General features: G+C 41.6%; 1 protein-coding gene across 3 annotated transcripts in view; it reads right to left on the bottom strand.

Moving 5' to 3' along the window:
• Positions 1-7,652: 7,652 nt before the first annotated feature.
• Positions 7,653-12,714, bottom strand: part of tbrg1 (transforming growth factor beta regulator 1) — a 52,876-nt gene continuing 47,814 nt past the window's right edge. For all 3 annotated transcript variants that reach the window (XM_072282386.1, XM_072282388.1, XM_072282389.1), the window contains exons 9-10: positions 9,531-9,772; positions 7,653-9,218 (exon numbers count right to left, since the gene is read on the bottom strand). In XM_072282386.1, the coding sequence (XP_072138487.1) occupies positions 9,208-9,218; positions 9,531-9,772 (253 nt within the window). In that variant the 3' untranslated portion in view covers positions 7,653-9,207. The remainder of the gene's footprint in view (positions 9,219-9,530; positions 9,773-12,714) is intronic.

Raw genomic sequence — 12,714 nt, 5'->3', positions numbered from 1 at the left:
CCTCAGTACTGCATCACTCCCACCCCTGACACTCCATTCCCTAATTCTCTGAGTACCATCCAATCCTCATACATCTGCCTTTCCCAGGCTGCTCCCACTGACTCACTCCTTCCCTCAATGTTAGAAAGACAAAAGAGCTGGTCATTGACTTCAGGAAGTGGGCTGGAGTACACATCCATCTTTATCAATGATGGTGATGCCCGGGGGCTTCAAGTTCCAGATGTTAACATCATCAATAACTTGACCTGGTCCAGATGCTGTGGCCAAGAATGCTCACTGGTTATTCTACTTCCTTGGGTGAAAGAAATCCAGCACAACCCATTGACTCTTCAATATACATTTAGTGGCCACTTTATTAGGTACACCTGCCCGTTAATGCAAATATGTAATCAGCCAATCATGGAATTAGTGTGGTGGGAAATGGTAGAATCTGTTGCTAGACTTGCATTTAAAAACCACATGGAAAGCATTAAAGGAATTTGGGGACATAATTTGTAGAATAGGTCAGGGTGAACCAGGGGAGTGGTATAGCCAGAGCTTCATAAAGCAGCTTGATATTGATCTACTGGCACCTAAGATTAAAGCACATCGGATTGGGAATATTACACTGACAAGGATTGGCAATTAGTTGATAGGAAAGAATATAAATAAATAGGTATTTTTCTTGGGTGGGGGCACAGGGTAAAGGGAAGGTGCAATGATAGCTTCATAATATGAAGGGGAATATTGAACTTGGCAGTCTGAAAAGCAAATGATATGTTAGCTTTCAATGTAAGAGGATATGAATACAGGTGCAGCCATGTAAGGCTTGAATGAGATGCCATCTCCAATTCTGTCTACAGTTTTCTTATCTGAGGAAGGATGTTCTTGCCACTCATGGAGTTAAACAAAGGTAGACTAGGATGACAGTACTGATGTATGAGGAGAAATTGGAGTAATTAGGCCAATATTTACTGGGGTTTAGAGGGATGAGAGAAGGTTACACAGAAGAGATACAAGGAGGATGTTCCTGAGAGCTGGAGAGCTTAGGACTTAGAGCATAGAACCTGGGATCACAATCTCAGGATATGACAATCCCAGTTTTGAGTGGAGATCAGGAGTAATTCCTTCACCCAGAGGATTATAAAACTATGGAGATCTTTCTACAGAAGACCATGGAGGCCAAATCATCCTATATATTGAAGAATTAAAGGGGTAGATACATATGCTAAATCATAGCTGCCTCTGGCAATTAGTTTCATGGATTCACCACCCTTTGGCCACCTCATGTCTGTTCTAAAAGGACATCCTTCTGAGACTCTGCCTCTGATCCTAGACTCTCCCACTGCTAGAAACATCTTCTCCATGTCCACTTTATCTTGGCCTTTCAATTTCTACGAGCTTTGATTTGGCAGCTGGCCAGGGTGCTTCATACTGGTATACCCTCAAGTGCTACAAAACCTCACATTCCCTTCACAAAAGCCTAATCAGTCTGTAATTATCCAACATTCAAACCAGCTGAGTTTAGTGTCCAATCAATAATTCAATCCATCAGTTCAATGAAGCTAAGATGTGCATCATATAATGGTGCCTGATTGGACCGTGGTAACTGGTGACCAAGCTATCTGCTCACCCAGTGAGCATGAGCATTTCATTGTTCAAAGTTCAAAGTAAAATTTATTATCAGAGTACATACATGTCACCACATACAACCTGAGATTCTTCTTCCTGTGGGCATACTTGGCAAATCTATGGTACAGTGACTCTAAACAGGATCAATGAACAACAAACTGCAAATGCAAATATAAATAAATAGCGATAAATAATGAATAGGAAATAACAAGATAAAGAGTGCTTAAAGTGAAATCATTGGAGTCCTGAGGCAACAAGGGAAAATCTGCAGATGCTGGAAATCCAAGCAACACACACAAAATGCCGAAGGAACTCAGCAGGCCAGGCTGCATCTATGGAAAAGAGTACAGTCGACATTTCGGGCCGAAATGTTCCTCCAGCATTTTGTGTGTGTTACTTGAGTTCCGAGGCAGCAGTGAGAAAAGAGCATGCCTTGATTGGTGAGGATCTTTGATGATGGATGCTGCTTTTCTACAGCGATGTTTCATGTAGATGTGCTCAATGGTTGGGAGGGCGTTGCCAAATCCACTATCTTTTGTCGGATTTTCTGCTCAAAGGCATTGATGTTCTCATTTCAAGCCATAATGCGGCCAGTCAGCACACTTTCCACCAGACACTGCAGGCACAGAACCCTCCCATGACCACAATACAGACTGCCACAGCTCCATCATTGAAAATTGTGTGACGCTGGTTCTGAGAGGGATAAAACCAGATTTCTCCTCTGCATTTTTCCTGTAGGCACTCAGAGATCCAAAGTATCCTTGCATATGGAATGGAAAAACACCAGAGTTGTATGAACTAGTTCAGATACCACTCCTGATACCCGAGGAGTGGTATCCTGGGGAGCACTAAGGGTGTGATCGAGTCTCTAGTCAGCCACATACTGACCAGCAAGTACGGGCAGGAAGAGTTGCTGGGCAGCAGTCAGGCGAAGGAACCTTGGCTGAATTCGTTTCCTTCAGAGCCTACAGAAACTGAAGCCAAAGTAACTAATTTAGACAGTTCACCTACACAGCACAGGTTTCATCAGTCGATGGCAAGGGCTCATCAGTTCCTGCTAATCCAGCTCTTTCCTCGGAATTAACGTATCATCTAACTTCCACTTAGAAAGTGGTATGCCTGGTGCACCTTCCTCTGCTAAAGCAGCCGATCATCAAGAAGAGATCACTCATCACTCAGAAGCTCTCCATACAGCAGGTAGCTGATGACAGTGTGTAGTAGCTCTGATATTCATGCAGGACAACACAGCCTGGCCCTTGGAACTAGAAACTCATGGTTATAGTTTACTGTTTATAGAGTCACACAGCACAAAGACAAGCACTTGATCGTAAAACACCCATTTACACCAATCCCACTTTATACTCTCACTCGTTCCCCATTAGCCTCCCTGAGATTCGACCCCTCACCTACACACAAGGGCACAATTAATCTACTAATCAGTACATTTGTGGGATGAAGAAGAAAACCAAGGTCCAAAAGCAAACACGCACAGTCACAGGGAGAGTGTGCAAACTCTACACAGACAGTGCCGGATATCTAGATCAAGCCTGGGTCACTTTAACTGCAAGACTGCAGCTCTGCTAACCTTGGTACCACTCCTAAACTAATGTACTGCAAAGACATTGCAGGCGAGGTTGACAAATTGCATGTATTCATTTCTAGAAATTTAGGATTAAATTTCATTACGATTTGACAAACTAGTACAGACAAACTTTTCAATTTTCAGGTATTCAGTTTCAACATTACAGGCTCTCCACATGGTTTCATCTGCCATCCAGGCAATGTACAGTAAAGTCTGACACAGAGGAAAGCTTCCTGTGTACCAGAGAATCCAAATTACACTCTCAAACAAATATTGACACACAGCAACCTCAGACAGCCCCACTGGAGACCTTCTAATAGTTCCTAGACAGTGCACATTAGGACAGAGCCTTTCTCTGGATTCTACACTGTAGTGTGGAGGATAGAGTGAGAGAGTCATGCTTGAAAATGTGTGATCAGAAAGATGAAAGCAAAATGATGTGTGTTGATGAAGAGCCTGCACAGACTGTGATGGTTTACTGGTCAGATAACTTTGCTATTGTGATCCTGTCCGTCACTAAGTGTTGTCCCAAACAGCACAGAATGGACTATAGGTCTCATCAGCCACTCCAAAGGACAGACTGAGCCTCAGGTTGTACGTCACATTCAGAAAGAGACGTTGGTCCCTTATTACCCCTCTGGGATTGCCAGTCTGGCTAATGCATTCAGGTTTGAATCCACAACCTTCTGTCTTAAACATGACAGAGGAGGCAACTTAACTATGGCTGACTATGGCATAAATTAAATATGGAACAAATCTTCTTGCACCTATGCTTGAAACGGGGCCGTGGCAGGTACAGCATTGGTAGTTTACAGTTTCTCACACTAACCATCCAGCCCCTCCAAACGGTCAACTAATCATTGATTCCATAAAGTTGCTGCAGCAAAATCAATTATCCTGCCAACTAATGTATCTCTTGGAATTACAAAGAACAAATAAGAATCCTAACCTCTCTTAAACTGTGAGGTTAGTCTTCAAAGCACAATTGGAAAAATCAGCTTTACACAAGGGTCTAGAGGGACTGGCAGAACCACTGTCATTGCTTTTCTCAACAACTCACTTCCTCTCTGATACTTTTTTCAGACCTGGAATCAATTGCACATTAGCATTTTTACCACGCTGTACATATCAGGTGCGTGATATGAATGCATCTCCTTTGCTGCTCAGAACAAGACCTTAAAAAAAAACAAAGAAAGCAGGGCATCATTTCCTTCTCTGAAAGGAACAAGCACATTGAGAATAGCTTACGGTGTCGCTGAGCATTGTCACAACATAATGTAACAGCTGGATGCCACATCAGGATTGCCTGAGTTGATGGAGGTGAACGTGATGAGTTGGCACTGTTCAGGTAAAATATGATTTTCAATAATTGGATTTTAGTCTTCTGGTGTGTTAACCACGTATTCAGTTTAGCACTAACACCCAGCTGGACTCTCCACAAAGAAACACTCTATTGGCCAGATCTGTTACCTACTAAAGCAGTGTGGTTCCCACTGGGGTGGCTGTCAGGAGCTGTGTGAGAGGGTCCTATCTACTAAAACTTTGCTGCAATCATCCCTGGGAAGAGTGAAACAAACTTTAAAGCAGTCCGTCAGCAAAGAAAGAGCAGCCATATGGATGAGGGAGGTAGTACACAGAGGTCTTGTCTATGCAAGTAACATGGTCCCATCAAACCCTGCGCTGTGAGCAACTTCAGGCAGTGAGGCACAGATCGCAGCCTGTAGATCTGATATGCACTATATAAAAAGTCTGCAATCAATTTTGGAGCAACTAGTCATAGAGGCATACAGCAAGGAAGCAGACCATATCCATGCTGACCCTCATGTACCCATCTACACCAATCCCAATTATCAGCATTTGGCCCTTTGCATTGACGATTCCTGCTCACCCAGATTCTTCTTAAATATTATGAGAGTCACTGCCTCCACCACTCCCTGGCATTGTGTTCCAGATTCCAAATGTTTGTGCATGAAAAAAATCCTTCTCCATATCCCCTCAACTACAGACAGCTCTCCATTGAGGGAAAGTTTTCACTTATCCATCCTCACAATCAGAATTGATTCCTGTTTGTTGACACAGCACTTTAGGAAGGGTATATTGACCTTGGTTAGTGTACAGTAGCAATTCACTGGAATGATACTAGATATGAAAGGGTTAAATTAGGAGGAAAATCTGCCTAGTATGGGTGTATGATACCTCTCTCACCTCAGAGAGGACTAACCAATTAGGAGGGACAGACAACAGGAGTTGAATATACCTCTGGACTAGACACGCCTAGGCATCATCCCTAATGAAGGTGGCAGAGGTGGTTAAAATCGACACCCAGACCCGGCTGGAAGTCTGAGTAGAGTTCAAAGGTTAGAATTGTTGCCAGTACATGGACCACAGAAGCAACACGGTGGGGATAATAGATCTACCTAGCTGTATACAGAACTCTTCCAATCACGGTCTTCAGAATAACTTCCTTCCTTACTCATTCCCTCGTGATTTGTGTGAAGTTGCCACGCCCAAGGCTCCTATTAGATCTTTCTCCTCTCACCATAAACCTATGCCCTCCAGTTCTCAATTCCCCAGTTCTGGGAAAAAGACTGAATGCATTCACTAGGGCCTCAACTTTATCCACATATTCTACAATAGTTTAAATTTCCAATTTCCAAAAATGCTACACCTCACATTCAACTATATTGAACATTATTTGCCATTCCTTGGCCCACTTACCCAGCTAATCAAGATAACTCTTTAATTTCTGGTAACCATCTTTACTTTATATACCACATACTTTAATGTCATCTGCAAACTTACTTATGCTTGTACATTCTCACCTAAGTGCCAAACAACGGGCACCATGGAACACTATAGATCACAGACCTTGAGTCTGAAAAAGAACCTGCTACCATATTCTGCTTCCTACAACTGGGCCAATTCTACATGCAGTTAGCTAACCCTCCCTGGATCCCCTCCATAAAATCCCTCAGCCTCTTCCATCTTTCCCCTTGGATGCAACCATAATGATGATATCACACTAATAAAAGTTATCTGTAGCAGCAGGCCAGGCTGTACTTATCCCTACCATGGTGGGGTGCCAAGGTAGCATAACAATTAGCACAACGCTATTACAGCTCAGGGCACCGGAATTCAGTTCTGACGCTGCCTCCGGGCGCTCCACTTTCCTCCCATATTCCAAAAACATAATGGTTAATAGGTTAATTTTTTGCAGTATTGCCCTATTAAATAGTTAAGTTGCTGGATGGTTCGGCTCGCTGGGCTGGAAGGGCCTGTTCTGTGCTGTATCTCTAAATAATTAAAAATAAATACATGTAGTCTGAATATGGCCTTTACAGCTTTAATATTACTCTTCAATTTTGACCTCTGACGAATATGTGTAGATCAGCAGGGATCTGTACAAATATGTACAGATCTTTGGCTTGCCTTTTTTTCCCTGCAGCCTTAGCCTGCGTTTAATGACTTTAGTCTGCTTTAGACCTAGCAGGCAGCCTCTCATTTTTTCCTATCTACTTTAAACTCTGTTGCATTTGTCTATTTTGTTCCTTTGTCAATAACACCCCATTCTATAAAACTTCCTGTACCTTGTCAGAATTCACCTTTGTTAACCATACTTTGACATCATTTACAACTTTCAAAACTGTACTTGCAATGTCAGAACCACAACAACTTGTGAGCAATGAACATAGTACCAGCACTTATCATCGAGGAACACTATTTCCCATTATTACAGACCTTCAAGTTACAGATTAACCTGTGATGTAATAGAATGGTGGAACAAGAGTGATCTCTTAATATTCTGAAAAATTGTTAATGCACAAGATGTGGATGAATATCTCACATCACACCACACGCTGTAGCTGTCATCTTAAGTGTGGAGAGGAGTAGTTTACGCTGGAGAAGATATTTAAATTAGACCAACATTATCGGGCATTTTTCAGCTGCTGGAAAATCAACATGTTGGTCTGGTTTGGTGTCAGAACCGTTGTGAATCTGTGCAGAAAGACGCAGCATTAGTATGAGGATCTCCAGGCCCATTTGTACTTTCAGAAATTTTCTCAGCTGATGCTCTCACAACTATGACATTCCTTGAGCTCTGGTACCTTCATCTTGACAACAAACGATGGACTGTGTGGACTTGGAGAATTTGACTCAATAATCAAGCAACTGGTTGAATTTCAAGAAAGATATTCCCAGATTTGTTATCTGGAAGTAACAGCTGAGATAGGGGAAGCAATACCCTTTTCACATGTGAGGAGCTGAAGCTGTTTTTGATACATCTGTTGATTATTGCCTCCACAAGAAATTTCAGATGCATCTCAAGTGTTTCTGTGATAATAAAATAAACCTTCAGATTTCTTAAACTTCTTAGCTTTCCTTTATTGATAGAAGTCTATGCATGCCCTCCACAAATTTGCAAAACATTACCAGACCAGACGTGTTTTATTTTGCTTCAAGTGCCACATGAATTTATTGAACAGATGAATACAGGAATAAATAGCAGTGATATACAATAAATTTATTTAAAAATAAATGTTAACTGTTACTTCGAGAGAAACTATTGCATATTATATATTAAAATGTATATTTTAAAATCAAACTAGAGTACAGCTTTTATATTCTTGCCAATGCAGGAACTTACTGTTCTAACCTGAGATAAGCAAAGATTTAAGTCTCACAGTTTGGTTCAAACAGACAAAATTTAATAACAAATGCATATTTACATAAATTCAAAATATTCTATCAAGTTTATATTAACAAAATGTTATAGTTGTACAGTTTAACCCCTTTGTTAATCCAAACACTGCTGAGAAGTTCTCTGGAAGTAAAAACCACAATACCTACTTTAAACAAAATTGATTTAGTCTGCGACAAGAGACAAACATTGATAAATATTTTCTTGATGGAGAGCTGGTATTCATTTTCTGATGGTGTCAGCACTCCAGAACTCCTGCACTATTCCATCAAACTCTTCCAGGACAGATACAGCTTAGGTTTGATACAAAGTCAAGCTCTCTCCAAACTGTCCTACAAAACACTCCTGCATTACGCCTGACCTGCATTGCACAGGACAGAGTTCCCTCTACTCAATAAACTCTCCCAGGTCAGGTCAGATAGGGTGCACACAATTTAAGTAAAGCACTCTATACGTTGCTCCATAAATGCATTTTGGCCAGTTCATCTTGGCGAGGACACAGAGTAAAGCTCTCTCAAATATTCCCATGGCCGGTACACCGTGGCCTTGATATCGAGTGCACCGCTGGTAAAGCTGCTGCATTACAGTTCCAATGACCCAGGTTCAATTCTAATGCTGCTTGTGTGCAGCCTGCACATCATTGCTGTGAACATCAGTTCTTCCTGGATAATTCCTTTCCTTCTCACATCCCACAGTGATTGGTAGGTTAATAGGCCACTTTGAATGACTCTTGGTGTGTAGGAAGTGGTTGAATCTGGGAGGTTAATTTTGTGGGAATGTGGAGAAGACAATGATGTTTGTATAAAATAGGTGCCAAATGGTCAAAGGATCAGTTTTCATAATGTAGGACTTGGACTCCATCTGTATCCTGCCTCATTTATATAAAAAAAAATTACACGAGATCTTGGATACATACAGGGATTCAGGGGTTGGTAAAATTCAAGAACCAAGTAGTCAGCAAGTTCACTGGAGGAAGGAAATGGGGATAACTGGGGTCTCTGCACTCAAGTAGTGGGAATACTGAATGTATTTCCTCCAATGTTTCTCTATTGATGCTGATAATCACTCTAACACCATAAAACTGGGAAATAGTGAAGTTTTATCAGACTAGTTCAGCAAATATATCCAAGATTTCTACAGATTTAAAGCAACATTTAACTGACACCTGCCCTTTACTTTTAATCATCACTTTCCAAATCTCATTTCCATCATCTGCGTAGATCAGCCTAACCTCTAGTCTTGGACATGCCGCCCTGCATCTGTCAATATTTCCCTCCTCGAATAAAAACAGGTAATAATGGAGATGCTCATCAGGTCAGGCAGCATCTGTGGAGAGAGAAAAACCAGAGTTAACATTATAGGGACATTAAGTAACCCTGTATCAGAACCTCTTCAAATTTGTTCCACCTTTAACATAGCAAGGAGTACTGACAAAAAACAGTCACTCGAGTTAATAAACGATATGCTAGTTAGGCAACCCATGGTGATACCAATGCTCTGATGGAAGTTAATAACTGCATCAGCACTGTAATATCAAACACAAGTCAAGCTTTTTAACACTGACCTTATGGCACCATAGTGCATTGAACAAGTACACTGATCACTCCTGCAGTGCATCGAGTTTACCCAAATACTTGCCATCGTCTTTGCCGTTATCTTTTCCTTTGTCCCTCTTGTCTTTCTTTGACTTTTTCCCCAAAGCCTCCTCTCCAGCTGAAGTGCTGGCGACTGGTGTTGTGGGAAGGCTTGAAACTCCTGCCACTTGGCTGCTTCCTGTGGGTACACTGTACATGGTGGGGGCAAGTATGGTGCCAGCACTCCCTGTCAGGTCTGCGCCATCACAGAAGCTCTGGTGCTGCAACAACTTCTTTAACAGAAACCTAAGGCACAGATAAATAAAGAAAAGGATGTAACTACCTCTTTTATTATCAATTATAATATCTCCTTTATACATCTGTAAAAGAATCAGAATCAATTCAGAGCTAAAAAATGGTAAACTACAAATTCTGCTAGCTGCAGAGATGGAAGTGCTTGAGAAAGCTCCTTTGATACATTTTCCACTTCCAATCTTAATTCATTAAGTATAATTTTTTTTTAAAACTCCAATGTTTTGATGAAAACATCGTACTGAAAAAATAATCAATTCACTAAAACTTTAGACCAAAGTTTAATAACTCAGTGGCAAGTGGCCTGTTATATACAGTAATATGGCACTGAGACAAACACTTTGGCACTTCATGTTTAATTTGACCATCATTATCACCAGTGGGACTCATGAACAAGGAAACAAAACGAGTTGCTGTCCAGATCATTACCTGTATTTCACAGATAGATAAATATCTGAAAGGCTGAGGAATTGAGGAACTGGCACAGAAGTAAAATTGAGGCCAGCAAAGATCAGTGTGATTATATTGAATGGTGCGGCGTGTTTGACCGACCTTAGGGCTTACTCCTGCTCATGTATTCAACTGTGTCCCACTGTAAGGCCCGAGGGAGATTTGAGGAGAAACTACATGCAAATCCAAAGATTACAGATAGCAGAGGCTCTTTTAGATTGAGTGAATACAAACAAGATGTTGGCCTTTATTAGCTGGGCACAGACACAAGAGCAAGGAGGTGATAGTAGCATTTCTAAAACACTGGGAGGTCACATCCAGCAGATTGTATGCAGTATTGGTCACCACAACTATTAGGAAGGGCACGATTGCACTGGAGGGAGTGCAGAGTAGACTCTTCTAGGATGTTGCCTGGGATGGAACTGTAAGGCTAAGTTTGCTTTCCTTAGACAGAGGAGGTTAAGGGAGGACCTAAAAGAGGTGACAAAAATTATACAGCCCGAGACATACAGCATGAAAACAAGCTATCTGGCTCACCACATCAATCACAACCACTGGACACCCACCTGTATTAACCTGGTCTTCCAGCACATGGCTCAGAGTCTTCTATGAGTTGATGGTTCAAGTGCTTATCCAGGCACTTCTTAAATAATTCTGTTTCTACCATTCTCAGGCAGTGTGTTCCAGGTGCTCACCACTCTCTGGGTGAAAGGGTCCCTCTACCCTCAAACTCCTCTGCTCCAGGGAAGATAGACCAAACCTCTCCTCATGACTGTCCATCCCAGGCAACACTCTAATGAATCCTCTCTGCACCTTCACATCATGGTGGGTGAGCAGAGATAGAACCCTGCTCCTCAATGCCTTGACTAATGAAGCAACCTTATTGCTTGACCAATTTTGGACACAATTTGTGAACCTGCATCAGATCTCAAGGGTCCTAACTGCTGGACTTTGCTGAAGGCCTTACTGAAGTCCACGCAAGCCACATCTACTGACAAGCCCTTGTCAATACGGTTTCCTCTTCAAAAAATTCAGTTTGATCAGACAGGATCTGCACTTGACAAAGTCATGCTGGCTATCTCATCTTTCCAAATGATCATTAATCTGTCTCTCAACAGCTTGTTTCTCTAATACCTTACCTACTGATGAAGTGCCCACAGGTCAATAACTACCAGGCTTTTCTTTGCTGCCCCCCTTGAAAATGGGAATCGCATTCACCATATTTCAGTCTTTTGATACCATAAGTGAGGTAATCAAAGATATAAAAACCTCAACAAGAGACTAAGCTACCGCTTCCCTCTCCTCCCACAGCAGCCTGCAACAATCTCAACTAGCCCTGGGAATTCATCCACCGTTAAGCTTCCTGAGACGTTGCGTACTCCTTTTTACTTATGGAATCTTGTACTTCAATTTCTCATTTCCTTTGCCATCTTATCCACTATAAAATGCGATAGATACGGTAGATTGTTCATAAGTTTTCCCCATGGTAGGTGTGTCCAAGATAAAAGGACACAGATTTCAGGTAAAGAACAAAAAATTTACAGGGAAACAAGAATTCCCCCCCCCCCCCCATTTAGAGGGTGGTTGCAATCTGGAACACACTGTCTAAGAAAGTGGAGGAGACAGGTACTCTATTGACATTTAAGAATCACCTTGATAAGCACTTGAATCATCAAGGCAATGACAGCTGTGGATCAAGTTCTGGCCAATGGGATTAGAACAGATGGGTATTTGATGGTTGGCATAGACATGTTGGGCCAAAAGGGTCTACTTCTGTGCTGAATGACTGTATACAATTGGCCACTTGGCATTGATTATTTTTGTTGATGCTTTGGTGTAAAATTGTAAAGGTCATTGAATTTATTTTACCGTACGCCACCAGAGCATGTATTTTCCTAAATGGAAAAATTGAAACACTGCATAGTACCTCAGGAGTGGTCTCACCAGCTCACTGTACAATTTTAGTGTAAACTTATAATCCTTAAAGGACAACATTCCATTTGCCCTCCTAATTGCTTGCTGTGCCTGCATGTCCAAAAAATGCAGAAAGGTATCAGGGTCGTTGAGATGCCCTTGAACACCAGAATTCAACAATTAATTTCTCATCCAGCTTATTTCTGCTTTATCAAATCTATTCTTTCACTTGGCTAATTAATACTCCTTCCTTGCTACAACCCCTTAATATAAAGAGCCTACACATTAGGCTTGCACCTCTTTTGTGGCATCATATCCAAAGCATTTTTGATGCAGTACACTACAGTCATTGGTTTCCCATTTTCTACCTGACAGGTTATATCCTTAAAGAATCTCCTTACATTTATCATACATTAACTCCCCTTCAAAGAGCTGTGTGCAATGCACTAGGTCATAAAATGACCAAACACACATAATGGTGGATTCCAGTTTGTTTTTGCAGTTGGGAGCATCTGCATCTATAGGTTCTCCTCCAAGCTGTATACCATTCTGACAGAAATAAGGCACAAGAC

Source organism: Mobula birostris, chromosome 18, assembly GCF_030028105.1.
Source record: "Mobula birostris isolate sMobBir1 chromosome 18, sMobBir1.hap1, whole genome shotgun sequence".
Taxonomy (NCBI): domain Eukaryota; kingdom Metazoa; phylum Chordata; class Chondrichthyes; order Myliobatiformes; family Myliobatidae; genus Mobula; species Mobula birostris.
The sequence above is the reverse complement of the archived record's forward strand: the minus strand, read 5'-3'. Positions and strand labels throughout refer to the sequence as shown.